We start from the raw sequence: 22,029 nt of genomic DNA on the forward strand, positions 1-22,029 counted from the left end.
TGGAAACTGCAGGAGGGGAGATTCCTCTTGTGCACGACTCCTGCTTGTGGGTTTCCCCAAAGAGGCATCCGGTTGGCCACTGTGCGAACTGGATGCTGCACTACATGGCCTGATCCAGCAGGCTCTCCTTATAAAAGAACTCAAGGTGCAGGAGAAAAGGGGGAGGGTCAAAGGGGTCAGTGCCACGTTAAAAGAATAATCTCAAGATTCAAAACCTGCCCATAGGACTGCTGGGCACGGCAGCAATCTAGCTTCCCACCACCACCGAACCTTCTGGACCTCTCCTTCGCATTACATGCCCAGCTACAGCTGCATGCAGAAGGCCCCACGTCCAGTCCCTGCCACCTCCAGTTAAGATGGTGTCACAGACGAAAAAGATTTTTAAATACACTTTCCCCAAAAAACCAGAAGCATTCTTGTTAGGAATTATAGGACAAGAGATTACAAAGGAGGATAATATATTATTTTTGTATGCGACAACTGCGGCTAGGACATTGTTAGTCCAAAAATGGAAAACCCAGGACTTACCGACGATTGAAGAGTGGCAGACAAAAATGATAGACTATGCAGAATTAGCGAGACTGACTAGCAGGATTCGGAACCAGGGGGAAGCAAGGTTCCAAAGAGACTGGAGTAAATTTGTGGACTATATGGAAAAGAACTGTAGAAGTTTAAAGACACTTGCAGGACTGAAATAAATCCTACGAATTGACATTAAAATGGGAGGTACAAAGGAACTGCAAGATAAGAACTGAATAGAAAACCAAATGAGGGGAGGGAGGGAAGTCAAGCTCGGCGGAGCATTGTTGACGAGAGATTGGGAGAGAATTGTTTTTTTAAAAAAAAGATTGATGTATGTGTGGTACTGTCTCTTTTAATGTTTGTTTGTGTTGTTTAATGTTTTTTTAAATGTGTTTTAATTGGAAAATCTAATAAATTGCTTTTTAAAAAAAAGATGGTGTCACAGACAACCGGGCTCGGAGAACAACCCGGGAGAGAGACTCCTTGCTGCCATTCAGGGGAAATATCCCCAGCATAGATGGACCAATGTCCTGACTTCACATGCCACAACAGCTACACATGCTCCATGGGCTGAAAAGGTACGAATATATCAAGTAGAGGCAGCGACGCCCTCACCCGATGAAGGCCTTCCAAGTTTCCATTCCTGTTTAGAACAAGGCCTCTGCCTTCCAATGCACTTCTCAAAAGGTGTAGAACCATAGCTCAGGGGCAGAGCACCTGGCTTGCATGCAGAACATCTCAGCTTCAATTCCAGGCACCTCCAGGTAAGGCTGGGAGATACATCCTGCCTGAAACTTTGGGAGAGTTGCTGCCGGTCGGTGAAGGCACTCTCATAAGTTGTTTTGTGATACTTTGTGCAAAGAAGGCTGTGTTTTGCAGCCTTCCCCCAAGGGGGTGTGTGTTGGATGGGGCTGATGGGAGCCTGGAGGGCGCCAGGTTGGCAAAAGCCTGCTGCCTGTGTTGCGAGAGACAGGGCCTCCTTGCAGAGAGTGCTCACCTGCACAGGCGGCTTTTTAAAATTCCACTCAGCCCTGTCTTGGCAGTTGTCAGAGGTCAGCGAGACCGGAGATGCAACGTATTACGCTTGACAAGAGGTGCTCCTTAAAAGTAGGCGAAATGCCAAGCTTGAAAAGAATGACGAGCAAAAGATATTTCTTGTGATAGCCGAGCAGGATAATGGAAGGGGAAGGAAAGGCAGACAGAAGGAGAGAGAAAGAGAGAGAGAAAGAGAGAGAGAGAGCGCAAATGAGAACCACCAGATGCTAGAAAACAGGCCACTGTGCTTCTTGCAGAGAAGGGCAATGTGGATGGCATGTCCAGAAGCACCTAGAGTCAGAGGACAAACTCTGGAGAAGGGCCAGTGAGCTTTTCCAGACACGGGTCTCCAAATAATGATCCTTTCAGCAAGAGAGAGAGAGAGAGAGAGAGAGAGAGAGAGAGAGAGAGAGAGAGATGAGCATCTCTGAATATTTTCTGCCTGTTTCCTTCCATGTGTTTTTAAAATGAAAGCAATAAAATTTGAGGCCGGAATCAGGTCTTGCTCAACTGATCTTTTTGGGACAGGGTGGCGAGACCATTTCCTCCTTGTGCAAAAGGAAGGAGCAGTTTGACGTGACCAGAGTCACACCATGAAATGGGATATGAGTGGAAGTGTTTGGGGAGTGACTGGCAAAATCTTGGCAGGTGGCAGGTGGAGGTGGTGTTGAGCAGGACTTTCAGGAGCCAGGTGGTGGTTCCCTTCTGGAGCAGACAAAGTCACCTTGAACATTTCCTTCATTTCCATAAGAACAGAAGAAGAGCCTGGCTACTGGATCAGGCCAATGGCCCATCGAGCCCAGCATCCTGTTCCCGCAGTGGCCAACCAGTTGCCTGTGGGGAACCCCCCCCCCCAAGCAAGATCTCAGCATAAGAGTGCAAGAGCACTCCCCCCCCCCTCCTGCGTTTTTTGACAACTGCTATTCAGAAGCATTCTAGTACGGCCACATCTTAAGCACATTTAACTCATGTGATTTCAAACATATGTGGCTGAAGGCTGCCTAGTTGAAATTCCACAAGTAAAATGCCAGAAAAACCCTCGCAGCGCGCTGGTTCTGCGATACTCTTGCAAGACCCCTTGGAAATATATTATTTGTATTGACTTTGAGCAAAGGGCACAAAGCAACTCATAATTACTCAGTAGCAATTTGGGAATTGGGAGACCTGGACCACCATGGTGATCTCAGCCTCAGTTCCCGATCTGCAAAATGGGCATAATGGAGGTCTGCCTGGCAGGGCTGCTGCGAAAGCCAACCAAGAAAAGACAGCAAGGGTTTTTTTCTGCAGATAAAAATACTTTGATAGCTGTGCAGCACTGCCTAGGATTGGAAGGTGAAAGAGTTGGTTAGCAACAGAGCAAAGCCCAGCTGATGTGGCAGTTAAGACGCTGGTGGCTCAACATAAGAATAATAGAATTGCAGAGTTAGAAGGGACCCTGAGGATCATCTAGTCCAACCCCCTACAATGCAGGAAAATGCAGCCGTCCCATAAGTGGATCAAACCCACAACCTTGGCATTATCAGCACCATGCTGTAACCAACTGAGCTGTCCAGAACATCTGCACCATCCATTTTTCATCCCTGGCCAAGGAGGGAATCCAACCCCTATTTTAGGCAGATACCGCTCTCTGCAAGGCTACGCTCTCCTCACTCTTGCAGAAAGGCTGTGGAGGAACTATGGCACAGCAGTCCTGGCTGAAATTCTGGGAGCAGCAGAGAGAGAAAGAGCACAAGAGAGGGAGGGAGGGAGGCGCTGCCACCTTGGGCCTTCCTGGCTTTGAGCTCTTTCCAGCCTGGGCTTTCTTTTGCCCTCCGTAACTGCAGAGCCGCCACAGTGCTGGGTCTCTGAGAGGCCTTTCAAGCTGGCTATTGAACTGATAAATTCACTGTATTACTTTACACAAATCAATACCCCAGCAGTTATCAGGGGTTGACGTGACCAAAATTGGTTTCAGCCAATTTGTGAGTGTAATAAATGTCCATTTATCAAATCAATTCATTCTGTGGGGTTTCTTGGCCTGGCCGGGCTCGTGACGCCAAAGGGGTGACATCCTTCGGGCATGAACCAAAGACCAACTTTGCCCTTGTGAGGCAAGGCACTGGCATTCAAGGGGCCCTCTTTGGCTTTCCCCACTGTTGCGGTGGCTCAGTTTGTCGGGTAGATGTGGGTCGGCTGGGCAAGAAGGTGGTGGCCAAAGGGGTCAACAGCCCACTCCCACTCTGCACCAAGAAAACAGTGTGCTAAACTTTAAGCCATGTGCTGCTCTACAGGAAGGGCCAAGAGTCAATGGGAAGATCAGCTGGCAGAAGGTGCCAGGCTCAACCACTGGCAGCTCTAGGCAGGGCTGAGAAAGACTCCTGATCTGAAACTGCAGACAGCTGCTGCCAGTCAGTGTAGACAATGCAGAGCTAGATGGACTCAGTATAGGACAACCTCCAATGCTCCTACTACAAGCAAAACACCCACCAAATAAGTGGGAAAGCAACAGCTATGCAAGTGGTTGCTCATTTCTGCATCTACCCTTGCCCATTCGATCCTCATCCTTTTCCACTATGGAACTTACTCCCACAGGAAGAAGTGATGGCCACCAACTTGGATGGCTTAAGAAAGAGGATTAAGCAAATTTAAGGAGCAGGATAAGGCCGTCAAAGGCTACGGAGCCATGATGGTTTTGCTCTGCCTCCACAGATGGAGGCAGCAATGCTTCTGAATACTAGCAGCTGGAGACTGATGGAGGGGAGAGTTGCTCTCGTGCTAAGGTTTCACGTGGAGGCATCTGGTTGGTCACTGTGAGAACAGGGTGCTGGACTAGATGGGGAATTGGCTTGATCTGGCATGCTCTTGTTATGTTCTTATATTCTGGGGCATCCCTTGGAAACATCCTCTTGTTGTTGCATTTAGTCAACTCTTGCTCCCCAAAAGACCTAGAATCATAGAGTTGGAAGAGCCTCTGCTTAAAGACCTCCAAAGAAGGAGACTCCACCACACTCCTTGGCAGCAAATTCCACTGCCGAACAGCTCTTACTGCCAGGAAGTTCTTCCTAATGTTTAGGTGGAATCTTCTTTCTTGTAGCTTGAATCCATTGCTCTGTGTCCGCTGCTCTGGAGCAGCAGAAAACAATCTTTCTCCCTCCTCTATATGACATCCTTTTATATATTTGAACATGGCTATCATATCACCCCTTAACCTTCTCTTCTCCAGGCTAAACATACCCAGCTCCCTAAGCCGTTCCTCATAAGGCATTGTATGCACTTTCTCTCTCTGCCAACAAAGTTGATGCCCTGAGCAACCACATTGGGCAGAAGCAGCGAGACAACAGGCTAGACGACAACAGACTGAATGCCAGCTGCGAACCTCAGATCAAGCTCCTCAAACTGGGTCCCAGTGAGCCCACTGAAACAAGAAAGCAGCCGCCAGGTATGCCGCTAAATACAAGTCAAAGAATGTGACACTTGCTTGACAACTGCCAACCATCCTGTGTCCTGGGATGGAGCATGAGGAGCTAGCAAGCTAGCAGCTGAATTAAGGGTTGCTCCCTGACACTCCTCCCCCCCACACCAACACGGACTGGCATGGGGTGGGGGGCACACTGCTGCAGCATTTATACCGTGAGCACAGCAGTCGCTTCGCTGTCAGGAGGTATGCCAAGTGTGCCCTGAGTTTGGCAGCCCATCTTGAAAGATGGGCAAGGGCTATTCAGAGGAACTGTCAAGAACACCCCCTCCCTCCTACCCACCCACGTCAAAGCTTAACAGGTTGGGACCATCAGGAAAGGCGGCAGCAAAAGCACCAGCAAGCCTCCCCTTCCTGGCGCGATATCCCCAGGCAGAGTGCGCCTGGTCCTGCCTAATTCAATAAAGGGAAGTTCCATGAAGGCAGCTGCTCTCACGAGCCCCACCACCACCTGTGTCAGAGAGAGGCCCTGCCCATTAATCAAAGCTCCCCAATTAGCCCCTGCTGCTGCCTCCAGGCACAGCCTTTCTCTAACCAGGGTGCACATGTGGTGCCTTTGCAGGGGAGAGTCTTGCCCTCCCAAACCCAAGGCCCAAACTACGTTCCGCGATCTTCGTTTAACAGCACAGCTCTGGGCCACCCAAGCCCCTCAGATTCTAGAGAAACCAAGCTCTTTCTTATGTCCCTAGAACTCATGCTTGCAGAAAGATGCTCAAAAAGCTGGAGGAAGCGGCAGAGCAAAGGCGGGAAGGGGTTTGAGGGGCCTTGCCCACTTTTCATGGGGTCTCACTCAGCTACTGCTCAGCCGTGTCCCACGTGCTCCATTCAGGTTTCTCCTCCACTGCCTGCAAGCGAGGCAGAATCCCTAACGGCCTAACCAAATGACGAGTCACCAATTGCTTTGATGACCAGAGTCATAAGCATCCCACCGTCTCCTGCCCCCAAACGCAAATTTTGCAACCAGAAAAAATGCCACTTTCTGCCCTATTTTTGCCTGAAGGCACAAGGCCTTTGATTGGATCTTTGTGCTGTGCCCAGGAAGGCTCATGCACTTAAAAGCATGAAGGATACGATCATTACAAATTATTCAAATTCATCAATATTCATTTCCCCTGATTTCATTTTTCTCATTCCAGCCGTGAGACAGTGTAAACAGCGACGGAGAATATAGATCCTCTACCAAGAAGGGCTTCGCTTAGGCTCCATCAGGCTTCAGTGGTTTCAGGTGCACTGTCCCATTTATTTTCAAGTTCCTCTCAAGCTTGCTTGCCTCCCCCCCCCATCATTAAACTGGAAGGAATGTTGAATAGCTCCTATTATTTCATTCAAGACAAGAGTCCAAAGCCAGCTGGCATGTTAATGTAGCTCACTCTGTTCTACATTAAACTCAGCTTTCCCCGATCTGCTACAACAGGGAGTTGTAGTCCAAAACCTTTGGAAGGCTGCAGGTCCTGGGAGCTGGGATTTCAGGCGATGAGAAGGCCAGCCGGGACTTGTACTCAACTTCCCTCCTCCAGTCTTTCATGACTCATATTAACAGGCCAAAAGAGGACTTTGCTCTGTAGAGCTGTGAGGATGCCTCCCACCAGGGAGTAGGTTGTGTGAACCATCCCTGACTCAGGCAGGGGCAGGACTGCCCATTAGGAGGTGCTTAGCACCAGTTTCTGCCTTCTGGGGGCTCCTCAGCCTGGCCTTTGGCCACAGTTAAAATATAAAAAGAGGATTCAACAGCCCACATCCCCTTCCTTCCATTTATCGCCGTTAATGGTCTTGCGAACGCAACAGGGGGAGATTTCAGTAACAGGAGGTTGACAAAGAGTTTTAATATTCTTTATTTACTACACAATGGACTCCGGGAGAAGGGCAGAGAGATACTTTCTGAGGCCCTGAAGTCGTTCGCATTGTTTCTGCCTCCCAGTGCAGTGCCAAATTCCAAAGATCTCTCTGTTTTGGAGGAGGGACCTGTCTCCTGTGACAGGCTCCAGGACATAAGAGTGGTTTTATCTGGGGGAGGAGCACCCTCTGGGTTCGATGGGGATGCGCTGAGCAGACACTCGAATCCACCCCACACTTCAACTTTATTTGTGACTCTGCCGCATTCTCTGAAGGCCAATCCAGAGACAGAAGTTTTTCTTTCATGGAAGGCGACCCATGAGAAACTTTGTAATGGATTGCAGAACTGACAAAGCCTAGCTCTGAATAAAGTGGCTAATTTGGGTGTGCGCTGCACCCCTTCTGCCTGGAAGCGGGAGGTTCATGTGACCAAACGCCCCCCCCCCCCGCAACAAAGCAGAACAGAACAAAGCCTGCACACAGAAAACTAGCATGTCAGGGAGGAAAAATGTTATTTCTTTGCTATCTCAAGGTATCACTAAAACACACGACATACAATCCTGTCTCTCACAACCAGTACCTCCCCCGGGGCACTCAAAGGTACACAGTACCGGCACATCTTTTTGTTGTTAAAAAGTGTAGCACTTAATGCAATAACTTCATGGTAACTACCAACGCCTGTTTTTCCAGGGGAAAAAGCACCGCTCACAAGGCACACCCTGCTTCTCACCAGCAGAGTAGGATGCATAAAGAAAGATTTAAGCCGCCCAGAGTGGCAGGGGAAACCCAGCCAGATGGGCAGGGTACAAATAATAAATTATAATTATAATTATAATTAGTTGCAATGTATATATTGCTTTTAAAAAAACCCAATCTGGAATAAAAGCCAGCCAAGTAATGCTATGGCAAGAAAGGCTGAAGCAATTATACACTGCGATAAGAGGAGCTTCCTTTCCTAATACAAGCAATGCTGTAGTAAGGTAAAGGTAAAGGGACCCCTGACCATTAGGTCCAGTCGTGACCGACTCTGGGGTTGCGTGCTCATCTCGCTCTATTGGCCAAGGGAGCCGGCGTACAGCTTCCAGGTCATGTGGCCAGCATGACTAAGCCGCTTCTGACAAACCAGAGCAGCGCACGGAAACGCTGTTTACCTTCCTGCCGGAGCGGTCCCTATTTATCTACTTGCATTTGACGTGCTTTCGAACTGCTAGGTTGGCAGGAGCTGGGACCGAGCAACAGGAGCTCACCCTGTCGCCGGGATTCGAACCGCCGACCTTCTGATCAGCAAGCCCTAGGCTCTGTGGTTTAACCCACAGCACCACCTGGGTCCCTTAATGCTGTAGTAATAATGCTCTATTCAGTGTGGCTAAGAGAGCATCTGAAAAAATGGTTCCGTTTGAGAGGATGTTGAGGATGTTAAGGAGGATCTGGATTCCAACTCTTATCGTCCCCAGCTTTTTGGCCAAAGGATCATGGTCACCACCATGCTATGGCTCCATCTTTTGTTTCATTCCTCTCATCTGGTCCACTTTGGCAGGCCAAAGGAACTGAAGCCCCTGGCTCTCTGTCCTTCCCATGGCACCTAGGATTTCATGAGCAGCATACTTCCCAAGCTTATTCCTACCATCCTAGGAACTAAAATGCATTTTTCTTTCCAGGTACAAATTCTGACATTTCCAGGAGTCAGAATTCTGCGCCAGACGCCAAACTGCAGGGTTATGTACTACAGCTGAAGGCAGCTGCAACACACAATGGTGCCCAGACCTTCACCGGTGACAAAATTCCTTGTATTTTCCTGGATTTCATCTCAGGCAAAGAAAAAAACAAAACAAAAACCCAGCAATTAAAAAAGTGACACTCCACAAACAAGAATAAAAGTGTTTAAAAGCTGAAATTCTCGGCTTTGCAGTTTAAGGTATTCTTGACTGTTCTGTGCACACACACGTTCTAAATAAAATTATGGCATGACATTTATGTGATACACACGCGTGGGTGCGCGCACACTAACTAACCCCCTTCCAGCTTCTCTGCAGGATTTGCACAGCAGAAGGCTAATCAAATCAGAGCCCCAGATCTTACCAGCTCCAACAGTTGCTATGGCGCTCTCCTGGCCAATGATATGTTCCCGGAGTCTCTGCTCCAGCGGGAACCTTCGCCGTTCCTCTATTTCCCTCTTGCGCTGCTCTTCCTGGAACTGTGGAAAGGAAAAGAAGTTGCTCTCTTAAAAAGATACCCCAACACCCATGCTGTAAGGACGTCCATGCGACAAGCTTCTCTATCACCTGCCGTGAGGTTAGCTGGGTATAGGAATAACGTATTTATCCATTTTAAGACATTTGTAGCCCACTTTTCTGCTCACACCGAACGTTCAATGCTTTTAGCAAACGTGAGTCAGGCGCACATGTAAAATGAATATGCAAGGGAAATAATCAGAATTGCATCCATGGCGGCAGAGAAAGGTCACAAAAATGAACCAGTGGGAACTTAATAAAAAAAAGCTTAATCACCGCAGACCCTCCAAAAAAGAGGGGGCATTTTAAAGTGCAGCATAAAACCAGGAGGGAGGGGAAGGAAGACAGAGAAAGTCTGGGGTGGCTGAAAATACCCTTCCCTACGTGTGCCCATGACGAATGGCCATCCAACCTCTTCTAAACCTATTCTAAACGGCCTCGGTCCAGTATACCTGAAGGAGCGTCTCCACCCCCATCATTCTGCCCGGACACTGAGGTCCAGCGCCGAGGGCCTTCTGGCGGTTCCCTCACTGCGAGAAGCCAAGTTACAGGGAACCAGGCAGAGGGCCTTCTCGGTAGTGGCACCCACCCTGTGGAATGCCCTCTCACCAGATGTCAAAAAAAACACAAAACTACCAAACTTTTAGAAGACATCTGAAGGCAGCCCTGTTTAGGGAAGCTTTTAATGTTTAATAGATTATTGTATTTTAATATTCTGTTGGAAGCCGCCCAGAGTGGCTGGGGAAACCCAGCCAGATGGGAAGGGTATAAATAATAAATTATGATGGTGGTGATGATGATGATGTTTCAAAACCTCCAAGGAAGGAGAGGAGTCCATTCCACTGTCAAACAGCTCTTACTTTTAAAGCTACCCAACCTGGTGCCATCGCTGGGTTCTGGGGTTAAAAACCAGCACACAAGAGAAGGGAATCGGGGACCTCTCTTCTAGAGCAGCTTCTCCATGTGCTAGAGAGACCTAGGGTACAATGGCTCTTTTGTAGAACCTCAATATATTGTGGCGAGCGCATCATTCCTTCTATTGGCTGCAGGCTTCTGACACCATAAGGATCAACTGACCTTTTGTGTTTGTTTTGAGTACAAGATTACAAGTAAGATAGAGAACAGGCTTTGTTTCAATTAATTTGCACAAGGGTGTAGGCCTGAAAACCTTGAAGGCCATTGGAAGAATCCGCCACGATTCCTGCATTGCAGGGGGTTGGACTAGATGGCTCTTGGGGTCCCTTCCAACTCAACGATTCTCGGATTCTAAGAAAAGGTGCTGAGGAGAAGCAACAGCAGAGGGCTGTCACTGTCATGCTGACCATTGTGGGTGGGTGGGGAGAGAACGCTGGACCAGCTGGACCACCCTCCGTGGTCTGATCCGCCTACTCAGCAGCACAGCCCACACCGGCTCTTGTCGCAAAAGCGGCAGCAGAAGCCGCCGCTTGAGAAACCCGCAACACAATCTGCCGGCCAGCTTTTCTGGTGTTTTCCTGTTACGGTAGTGACCTTGACAGAAGTTAAAAAAAATAAATAGCAACCAATCCAATTTTGGCTGCTGTTATCCGTCTACCCTGTAACCGAGACACCCCATCAGTCCTGATGCTTCAAAATGGAGCAATAACTTCCTTGCGGATCCCAGTGGGACGGCACTTGCTGGATTGAATCCAGAGCGCCAATGGTGTCTCTCCCTCAGGCTCCCTATATATCACCAGCCTCAAACTACTCCGGCCCCATCTATACATCTATGTCTTTCCAAATATATAGGCCAATTTTTTCCCTCCTGCTTTTTCTTTCTTTACATTTTGAAAAGAAAATAATGCATAAGAGCAGCTCTGCCATAATATATATGTTATCGGATGTGACTGGCGGGCCGGAGGAAAGACGGAGGAGGGAAGGGGTAGAGAGCTACACAAAAGCCCAAGAGTGGGCAAAACCCCAGAAAGGGCTGCCTCAGCAAGGAAACTGCCTTTCTTTTCTATCTGCCTGCTGGTGTGAATTCTTTTGTGTGTGTGTGTGTGTGTGTGTGTGTGTGTGTGTGTTTAATTTACATCCTCTAGGAACAGGACTCTTCTCAAAATGCAGAGACTCAAGAGTTAGATGCCGAAACCAACAGGCAGTCTTGCCGGGGGTTAGCGTCTTTGCAAAATGCGAAAACAATCTGCGGAACTCACTGCTATGTGACATTGCGGTTGCAGCCAGAACACCCAGCTTTGGCTGCAATCCCATGCGCATTTACCTGGGTGTAAGCTCCAGGGTGCCTTACCTGTAAGTAAATTTGCAAAGGGCATGGGCTATTACAGTGGTACCTCGAGTTATAAACGCCTCAGGTTACAAATGCCGCTAATCTGGAAGAGTTACCTCGAGAACTTTGCCCCAGGATGAGAACGGAAATTGTGTGCCGGTGGCGCAGCGGCAGCAAGAGGCCCCATGAGCGAAAGCATGCCTCTGGTTAAGAACAGTTTCAGGTTAAGAACAGACCTCTGGAACGAATTAAGTTAGAAACTACAGGTACCACTGTATTTAATTTCTTTAAATGCAAACGCCTCTTTTCCATTCAAGGTGCACAAAGTGGTACACAGAATTGTATTATATCCCGGCCTAATCACGGGGATCTTGTGTGGAGTTGTCCCCCATGGGCACAGCTCTTAACTACTAGAAGTAAGCATGCAGTGCCGTGGGTCCAGACCTGTGGAACTCCCTCCCAACTGAGATTAGACATGCACCTTCTTTGCTGAACTTCAGCAAGACGAAGATGTTCTTGTTTCAGCAAGCACTTTAAGGAAGGGTTCAGTATTATAATAAAGAATTGTATTGTTTTATTGTTTAATTTTATGTGGTTTGTTTCAATAATAATAATAAGAAGAATAAGAATAATATAATATTATTTGTACCCCGCCCATCCGGCTGGGTTTCCCCAGCCACTCTGGGCGGCTTCCAACAAAGATTAAAATACATTAAAATGTCACACATTAAAAACTTCCCTAAACAGGGCTGCCTTCAGATGTTTTCTAAATGTCAGGTAGTTGTTTATCTCTTTGACATCTGATGGGAGGGCATTCCACAGGGCGGGCGCCACTACCGAGAAGGCCCTCTTCCTGGTTCCCTGTAGCTTTGCTTCTCGCAGTGAGGGGACCACCAGAAGGCTCTCAGAGCTGGAACTCAGTGTCTGGGCAGAATGATGGGGGTGCAGACGCTCCTTCAGGTATACTGGGCTGAGGCCGTTTAGGGCTTTAAAGGTCAGCACCAACACTTTGAATTGTGCTCGAACAATAATACAGGCCCACTGGAAAGCAGCCACAAATTTAGAGCAGCCACTTGCCAACCAAATGCCCCCTGCAAGCAGGACCTGAGCATTCAGAAGCTACCTCCAGCTGTAGAGGCAGAGTATAGCCAGTATGGGTAATAGCCACAGATATGATTCTGTCTAAGCCTCTTTTATAGGCATCCAAGTTGGTGGCCATCACTGCCCCCAGTGGGAGTGAGTTCCATAGTCTAATTGTGCGCTGCGTGAAGTTCTTTTCTCCATCCTGAAACTTCCAAGGAAGCAGATATAAGACGGCTTCCTTGCACTGTGCAACAGGTGGGACCAACCTGTCCCATCAAACTCCTGAGTTTACCAGAGTGCCAGGCCAAGCGTTACAACTGGAGATGCGCTCCATGAGTTCTGCCAGGAGGCCTCACCTTGAGATGTCAACAGCGGGCTCCTTCTTAGAGCCAGGTAATTGTGTTCTTTTCCTTTTATTGCTCATTAAAGACCCTGGCACCCCTCCCAGTCACAGCTCCAATTACGGGAAGATTTGCAGAGAGAAGAGGCTTTGGAGATTAGGAGGGAAGGTGCAACGGCCTCTTCGCAAAAGTATTTGGGAATGCAGATGCAACAATCTACTTTTGCAATGGGGAGTGCGCCAGTGGGGTGTGCCCACTGAGCGCCCATGCCCTTCAAGGACAGGCTTGTAACGGCTTCCAGCTGGTGGTGGAAACTGGGAGAGAGGGCAGAGGAAGGCCCAACAGCCAACCTAACCACTAGCCTCTAGCCCACACTCCAGCCTTTGACCTGGTGGCTCTGCTTCACGAGAAGCAGGCCATTAGGAGCAGGAGACTTTTTCCTAAAAACAAATTGATTTCACTTATGAAGACTCCTTGTTGCTCTTGTCACCAGCATATGTAAATAAAATCGATGGGATGTGTCTGTCCCGTTAATAGTGCCACCAATTCATTCTGCAGCAGTGATCAAAATGAGCAATAAATTCTCAAAGACTCTCGGCGGGCTGAAAAGCAGGACTGGCAGCCCCTCTGCCACCACATCCCCCTCAGCTGCACATTCATCACCAAGCAGCCCCAAAGAGCATGAGATTTTATGCACCCGCTGCTGCTACCTTCTTCAGCAAGACCCATCTCTGCGCAGATCTGTGCATCTCCCCCACATCATCCAAAGGCTTTGTGGAGAAAAAGTTAGTTAAAGGGCAGCTCTGCTTCGTGGAGGGAAGGCTCCAGAGACCCATTAAAGTTAGCACGATGGTCTCTCTCCCCCTTCTCCTTGCTGAGATTTAAGCATGCAACTCCTGACACTTCCTTTATAAAAATTGCAAACGGCTTCCCTCCAGCCACAGCTCATTCCCAACAGCATCCATCTCTTGTGAGGGGGTGGGTTGCCACATGCTTGGCAGAACTCGCATGGACAGCTCCTCTTCCCTAGCCCTGGAAGTTGCCACCTTGTGCGGCGCAAAAGCATATTAACATCGGAGCAAGTGGCCGCTGCTGGAAGCGAAAGAGCCCCTATGATTGTGGTGACAGCAACACGTTTGGCAAACCCTCACTGTGATCAACTCCCACCCGGAAACCTATGTCCCCACTGTGGAAGGACATAGGGATCCAGATTTGGCCTCCACAGTCACTTACGGACTCTGCTGCTCCAGAGAAGCGGACACAGAGCAATGGATTCAAACTACAAGAAAGAAGATTCCACCTAAACATTAGGAAGAACTTCCTGACAGTAAGAGCTGTTCGACAGAGGAATTTGCTGCCAAGAAGTGTGGTGGAGTCTCCTTCTTTGGAGGTCTTTAAGCAGAGGCTTGACAGCCATATGTCAAGAATGCTTTGATGGTGTTTCCTGCTTGGCAGGGGGTTGGACTGGATGGCCCTTGTGGTCTCTTCCAACTCTATGATTATATGATTCTATGGTTAAAGCTTGTGTTTATGGAAGACAATCTTACTTGGCTACAAGGGATCACCCAAGAAGAAGAAGGTGACAGCTAGAGCCTGACCATACACATTTGGGTTGGGAATGGGGCACAGCGACAGCAGGGCCTGACTCTTGGTAGCAGGGTGAGGACAGGAAGAAGAAGAGGGAATAAAAGGCAAGCTACTGTCTGGGGGTCAATTTTCCAGAGGGCTGCGGAACATCTGGCTCAGGACTGCTGTGACCCATCCAATTTCTTGTCCTTCTGAAGCCCCCCGAGATGCATGGAGACAAGTGTCATTCCTTTATGCAATGGCACAAAAGCCCTCCTCTTGTTGGAAGTTTCAGGACAGATAGAAGGAAGTCCTTCTTCACGTTGCACTTAAACTGTGGGACTCTCAGCTGCAGGAGGCAATGATGGCCACCAAGTCAGACCATTAGACAAAGTCGTGGAGGAGGGCTCTCAATGGCTACCAGCCATGATGGGCGGCTATGTTCTGTCTCCATAGTTGGAGGCAGAGATTCTTCTGAATCCCAGTTGCTAGAAATCACAGGAGGCGAGAGTTGCTCTTGTGTTCAAATCCTGCTTGTGGGTTTCCCACAGGCATCAGGTTGTGGTCTGGGCTAGAAGGGGCCACTGGCCTGATCCAGCAGGCTCTTCTTACGTTTATTCTCCTCTTCACCCGTAGCACTTACCAACAGGAGGAGTGTTGGCATAATGAAGTTTACGGTAGTTATTTTCTACCCCATCTCTCTGCTGAAGGCAGCACAACAGAAGGCACTGCCAGCAAGGTGACACCAAGCACGGTTGTGTGCCACCCTTCCCATTCACATTCAAGAAGAAGAAGAAGAAGAAGAAGAAGAGTTTGGATTTGATATCCCGCTTTATCACTACCCGAAGGAGTCTCAAAGCGGCTAACAATCTCCTTTCCCCTCCTCCCCCACAACAAACACCCTGTGAGGTGAGTGGGGCTGAGAGACTTCAGAGAAGTGTGACTAGCCCAAGGTCACCCAGCAGCTGCATGTGGAGGAGTGGAGACACGAACCCGGTTCCCCAGATTACGAGTCTACCGCTCTTAACCACTACACCACACTGGCTCCACATTCAGCCTCTTGCAGAAGCAACAGCATCCAAAGCAGCATGGTGGGACCCAAGAACCTTTGTCCCATGAGCCATGGACACATTCAAATTGCATGTGCGGGCCCAGCATCTACTTGAGTTGCCCCCATCCACCAAATTTCAGAAAATTGGCACAGCAGGGCAATGGACCCCTTCATTTGCTGCCCACCTCTCCAAAGGGTGGAACAGGAAGGCAGGCATACATTAGAGGTGACCTGAAATGCTTTGGAGGGATTTATTAATAACAGAAACCATTCTGTGAATATGATTCGATCGCCGGCTGAGCACAGAGCGCATTCACAATGTTCTCTCTGAGGCCAAGACCCTGAGACAGTTTCTATGCCAGGCACCCCCAATCTTTGGCCCTCCAGAGGTTTTGGACTACAATTCCCATCTTCCCTGACCACTGGTCCTGCTAGCTAGGGATCATGGGAGTTGTAGGCCAAAACATCTGGAGGGCTGCAATTTGGGGATGCCTGTTCTATGCCATCCCTGGATTATGGCACTAAAAGGGAGGGAGGGAGGGAGTGAAGGAGGGAGGGAGAAACCCATGAGAGCCAAGTCTTTGAATCCTCACCTTTGTTGCAGACGCTTTCAAGAGCTTCATGACCTCCCCCTCCCGTGCATAATCCACAGCCGTGTGCCCCATTTCATTTCTCTGCAGGGGGTTGGCACCTGAAAGGGAAAAGACAGAGCTCAACATGTGGGATGGAGTCAGATGACGGGCAGCTTACAGCCTCTGAGCTATCCGGGGTCCTCTTTAACCTTTGCTCTGAGCAGGGCGCAGATCAGAAAAGGGACAATGTGCCACCAGCGGCGACACGTATGGATGTCAAAGGACATAGCAAAAGGGATGTGTCACCAGGAACAAGAGGCCTTGGCAAAAGGAAGCTGCAGAACTGAGGGACAATCGTTAACACCCCATTGGAGAAGCAAGCCGCCCACTCTCCTGCCAAGGGCCGACAGAACTCCAACAGAAATTGGAGTGGCCGCACTTCGGTGTGGTGCTCTTGCTTCACGGCCTCCACTGTGGGACACTGCCCTGCTGTGGGCTGCTAATATCCAACAGACAATGAAAGATGGCAGGAAGATGAGGGGTGAAAGCAATTGTGCCCCTTTGCCGCTCTTTGCTCTCTCCGTTCAGGCCCCTCGTGCAATCTCTCACCTCTGTACCTTTTCACTCATGGCTCATCGTGGGTGGATCGCTTTTCCTCTAAAGAGCCTTACTATTACTGTTATTTATTAGTTGCTTTTTTGTCACAGTAACTCAAAGCAAATTACAAAGAAAAAGATCACATAAAAGCAGGGGGGGAACCCCTACATTAAAACATCTCACCCACTCTAAAAGGCTATAGTAAAAAGCCAAAGGCCTGGTTAAAATGCCCCAGAGACAGAAGCAGGGAGCCACCACCGAAAAGGCACGTTCTTATGTCTCCACCCTCCGGACCTCCCATGGAAGGGGAACATGAAGAAGGGTCTCGGATAACAATTGTTTGCGTAAGAGAGCATGTTACTGGTTCTTATGCTTGCAGGGAAGGGGAAATAACTCTTCCTTAGACACAGTGTCAACTAAGACCCTGGAGTGAGTGGGAATTGTACCAGAGAGATTGCTCTGCTCACCAAGTCCCAGGTTCAGAATCCAGCAGTTAGAAGTTCAACCTCTAGCTAAAAGGATCTTGAGCAAGAGAGATGGGGGGGGGGCTTCTCTCGGCTAGAGACCTCCAGTCTGAAAGACCATGCCAGCCTCAGTGGATTAAGGTTCTGAGCTAATTTAAGGCAGCTGCCTAGGCTCACACAACACAAATGGGCTTTGAGAGCAGCAACAGGCAGCTCCTCCGCAGTAGAATCCTGGTGCCTGCAGTGCAAATTCCAAACCACGGAACCAGAGTTCTGCTTGTCGCCTTGTCCCGAGAGAGGGAGATTAGCTATTTCCAACATCCAGCATAAAGGGATCTATATTTGCTTGCAGAATGAAAAATGTGCTCCATAAACATCCAGCGCAGAGTAATTTCTGTTGTGAGCCTTGTCGCGCCCAATAAAAAGTATGATCAGAACAGGTAAGATTATATACGGCCTGCCCTGGGCACTCAATATCATTTAAAGAGACAGCGACCCACATCTAACTCGCAATTCCTTTTCTTACACAACAGTTTTGCGCTCTTCGGGAAGAGGAGGAGGAAGTTTCCTCGGGCCCCTCCAAGGGAGCATCCTCCAGGCCAGCTCTGCCTTCCTCTTGGAAGACCCTAAATTTCATCCCGTTGATCTATTAATAATGGCTAACCAATATTGGCCTAATCCCCCTGTTAATGGCTTTGACGACTTGACTAATTGCTGCAATAATTGATAGAACCAGGCTCACACAAGCGGTCGATGGCCACCTCCGGTACCGGCGGCAATAAAATATTATGCTTCAATAAATAACTGGGGTGTCAAGACACTTGCTAACCCATCATCGCTGTCGTTGCAGAGGGTGGCCACTGGCTTTCCCCCCCAAGAGCCCTGGCCTGACCTCAGCCCCTCTGCAGAGTCGGGGCAGCTGGCCCCAAGGAGCAGGGACCGCGCTCCGTGCCACCACAGGGCACACGCCTGCTGAGAGGGCACCAACCTCCCAGAGCCGTTATGGGATGCAATTTGTCACCTCCCACTCGCTGTCTCTGGCAGAGAACCAACACCTGGGCAACGCCCCAGGTTCCTCCTGCCTGCCTGCATTTGCCCTCCCCAGCTCGGCTCATATTATTAGTAGGCCCCGGCTTATAATATTTGATAAATAGCAGGCCGGCTCGCTCCCAACGCCACCCCAGCAGCGCAGGACCCGAGCAGCTGCAGAAGGTCACTCATTGGGGAAATATGTTCCTGTCGGTGGTATTGAAAAAAGTTTAGCGGACTGACAGGTCTCAATTTTTCAAATTTTATTAACTCCATCCTCTTAATCATTTGTCTTGAATTCCTTCAGATTCCAGATAACTGTCAATACGGAGGGGCTGAGGGAAGGGATTATGGATGTAGGTGGCTCTTCCGGATGGCTTTGGCTTGTTAATAACTGCAGGACAAAGGGGGGGGGAGGAAAGTGTGCAAAAGAGAGAGAGGCTGACTGGGGGGGGCAGGGGGGTTGCAGCTGTGATGCTACTTTGTCAAATCCCCTATACACAAAGTTGGGAGGGGCGGCAGGAGGAGTGCCAATCTGTCTGAGGAGGCAGCACACAAATACAAGAGAATGTGTCAGCCCAAAGGTCCACCAAGTCCAGCAGCCTCGGTCACGGCAGTGGCCAGCTAGAATTTGCTACCAAGGAGTGTGGTGGAGTCTCCTTCTTTGGAGGTCTTTAAGCAGGTGTTTCCTGCTTGGCAGAGGGTTGGACTGGATGGCCCTTGTGGTCTCTTCCAACTCTATGATTCTATGATTCTATGTCTCCTTCTTTGGAGGTCTTTAAGCAGAGGCTTGACAGGCATATGTCAAGAATGCTTTGATGGTGTTTCCTGCTTGGCAGGGGGTTGGACTGGATGGCCCTTGTGGTCTCTTCCAACTCTATGATTCTAGAAGCATCTGGGAAACAGGCTACCACAAAGGCAAGACTCCTCAGCACCCCCTGCCATGTTGGTTTGCCTGCTACACACAGGTATACTGCCCCTGAACATGGAAGCCCCACAGACCCACCCATGGCTAGATCCGATCCTCCTTGGTTTCTGTCTGGTCCTTTTCAAAGCCCATCTCTGCGTGTTGTGGCAGAGGGTGGGGGGGGCATGTTCAAAAAGGGAGTCTGGTTCTTAGCTTTGTTGGCAGTCGCTTGTTAAAGTGGCATTTTTGTTTACAGCTGCTCCCATTTGCAACCTGCTGTTCTAATTCTTCCTGGCCTTGGTTTGCTTGTCATATTTGTATTGATTTTGTCCTTGATAATTTTGCTGTTGCAATGCTGAAAGGCATTGCAATTGTTAATAATTAATACAATCACAACAAATTTCACAATAATGTACTCTTGTTTAAATAAAAAATACAGCAACAGGCCGCTCTCAGAGTCTGGCTCCTTCCCTCCCTCCATAAGCAGAGCCTTCTGGACCACCCAGTCCAGCATCCTCTTCTCTCCCCTCCCGTGGTTTCCGGCAACTGGTATTTAAATGCATCGCCGCCTTCGACTGTGGAGACATCATGGATAGCAGCCAGCAATAGCCTTTTCCTTCATGAATTTGTCTAATCTCCTTTTAAAGTCATCAAGAGGGATGAAGAGGAGGATGCCGTGTGCCACTTGGCATGGAGTCCTGCTCCGTAACAAAAATGTGGCATGGTTTGATGGAGGGGCTTTGTATACACCCACTGCCTTAAACACTGTCAAATACTTGGGGTAAAGAATGAAGCGTCTCCCAGGTCAGACCAGCTCTCGTATGACTGCTGATCCCTGCAGAATGTCACTCTGGACTGGACTTGCTTCACTCTGTTTGCATCATCTGGACTTATGGCTCTACGCACAACGCCCCTGGTTGACTCAAACCAGTGCCCCTGCATCTGTGGAGCTCTGCGTGGTGAGCAACCACCCGCTTGCAGCAGCCAGGGGTGAAACTAAATAATTGCACTAAAGAATTGCGTTGCACTTCCCTTCCATGATAAAATTGCCCCCTTTTCTCTCTCTTTACAGGGGATGTACACCTCTTCCAAGTTCTCTCAATTGCTTTCTAGTCTGTACCCACATAAGACCAGCTGTTAGCTTTAGATCATCTACCCATCACATAGGTCGTTGTCCCCTTGGTCTTTTAAAGTCGTAGGGTCTCCACATTAATGCTGCTTTATTCCATCGACCTGAGTAGCCTCTTGCCATCTTTTTCATTGCGATACAAGTGAGATATCCGAAGCAAAGAAATAAAAAATTTGCTATGCGAGCGAGATATCCAAAGCATCAACTATATTCATCAGCTACAAGGAATAAACTGGCCGCAAGGTTTCTTCTCTGGAAGTCACAGACGGACTTCAGAATGAGCGTATGAAATGTCACCTACCGTCAGCAGGACTGACTTCAAGCCCCCAAAACAGCCAGTCCAGCCTTTGCCAGGAGGAAGCCGCCTTCACAGCCGTACAAGGGATGACGCCGTGTCATCAGCCATCATCTCTGACAAGCCCTGACATCCTTATTGCTCTACATGGCTAGTTAAAGTAATAGAAAGAGACTCCTGTCCTCCTGAGCCTCACCGTGATTGAATTAACATGATCACCCTTTTTTCCAGTAAAATAAACGTGCTTCTGATATGGGGCGGCACAGATACTTCACAGGTAGCTTTTTAAAAACGGAGATAGCAGCAGCTCTGCGCCAGCCACAATAAATCCAGCTCTCCCTGCCAACAGCTCATGGTTCTAATCACCTCCACCGACGACAAAGTGTCACCTGTCTTAGCTGGGCATGGCAGGTGAAAGCCACTTCCCGGAATATTTATATGACTGAGCTCAGAAGGGCAGGACACCTGGGATGCTGGGAACCCTCAAGCCACCTCCAAAAGGGCCGAGGTCTCCTCTTCTGGGCCCACACCCTTGTGCTGGCTCTTTTACATTCTGAAGCCAAGGTGCAACAAGTCACCGATCTCAGGGAATCTTTCCATAACAGCAATTATTATGTACATAACTTCTTCTTCTTCTTCTTCTTCTTCTTCTTCTTCTTCTTCTTCTTCTTCTTCTTCTTCTTCTTCTTCTTCTTCTATCACTCACAAGCCAGCAGCAAACCATGGTTTGTTGTGTTTTGTTGGCAGTAAGAAAACCATAGTTAAACCTCTGGATAAGGCTCACCCATAACACTTCTTCTTCTTCTTTGGCGATACCTCATAACCGAGTAATATTGTCTTCCATAAACACGGTTTTAACAATGAGTCTGTAAGTGACTGTAGAGACCAATTCTGGTGGGGACACTGGTTTCCAGGCGGGAGTTGATCACGGTGTGGATTTGCCAAGCGTGCCTTCCTCTTAGCACGTTTCTCCATTGCGTCCTGAGTTCGAGTGCCTTCAAAGCCCATGACACCTTTGGTAAAGGCTGTTCTCCAACTGGAGCGCTCGCAGGCCAGTGTTTCCCAGTTGTCAGTGTTTATACTACATTTTTTAAAAGATTTGCCTTGAGACAGTCTTTAAACCTCTTTTGTTGACCACCAGCATTACACTTTCCATTTTTAAGTTTGGAATAGAGTGTAGTTGCTTCGGAAGACGATCATCAGGCATCCGTACAACATGACCAGTCCCACGAAGTTGATGTTGAAGAATCATTGCTTCGACACGGGTGATCTTTGCTTCTTCCAGTACTTCCAGTATTAGTTTGCTTGTCTTCCCATGTAATTATTATTTACATAGCACCACCGAATTGCTCGAGAACTCAGGGACATCTCACGAAGCTGAAGATTCGGGACAGATAAAAGAAAGGGACCTCTTCATGTACTGCGTAGTTAAACTACAGAACTTGCCCTTGCAGGAGGCAGTGATGGCCACTGTCAGGGATTGCTCTAGCAGTGAGCATTCCCTGACAATCGCAGAAGAGAGGCACCCTAGCTCAGGCAGCATCCTAGAGCCCTTACTGCAACCTCAGACAGGATATCAGGGGGAGGGATCAGGGGAAGTGTCCAGCGGGGAGATGCCTCACCCTTTTAAGTTCATGCCTGACTTAAGACATTCCAAGGTGCGCAGGCGCAAAGG

At 48.8% G+C, this 22,029-nt stretch overlaps 1 protein-coding gene across 3 annotated transcripts in view; it reads right to left on the bottom strand.

Annotated features, from left to right (window-relative positions):
* The window catches only part of CLPB (ClpB family mitochondrial disaggregase), a 72,038-nt gene that overhangs the window by 19,830 nt on the left and 30,179 nt on the right, over positions 1 to 22,029 (bottom strand). For all 3 annotated transcript variants that reach the window (XM_035115199.2, XM_035115202.2, XM_035115200.2), the window contains exons 6-7: positions 15,955 to 16,052; positions 8,924 to 9,038 (exon numbers count right to left, since the gene is read on the bottom strand). In XM_035115199.2, the coding sequence (XP_034971090.2) occupies positions 8,924 to 9,038; positions 15,955 to 16,052 (213 nt within the window). The remainder of the gene's footprint in view (positions 1 to 8,923; positions 9,039 to 15,954; positions 16,053 to 22,029) is intronic.

The sequence above is a fragment of the Zootoca vivipara genome, chromosome 4 (assembly GCF_963506605.1).
Source record: "Zootoca vivipara chromosome 4, rZooViv1.1, whole genome shotgun sequence".
Lineage (NCBI taxonomy): Eukaryota > Metazoa > Chordata > Lepidosauria > Squamata > Lacertidae > Zootoca > Zootoca vivipara.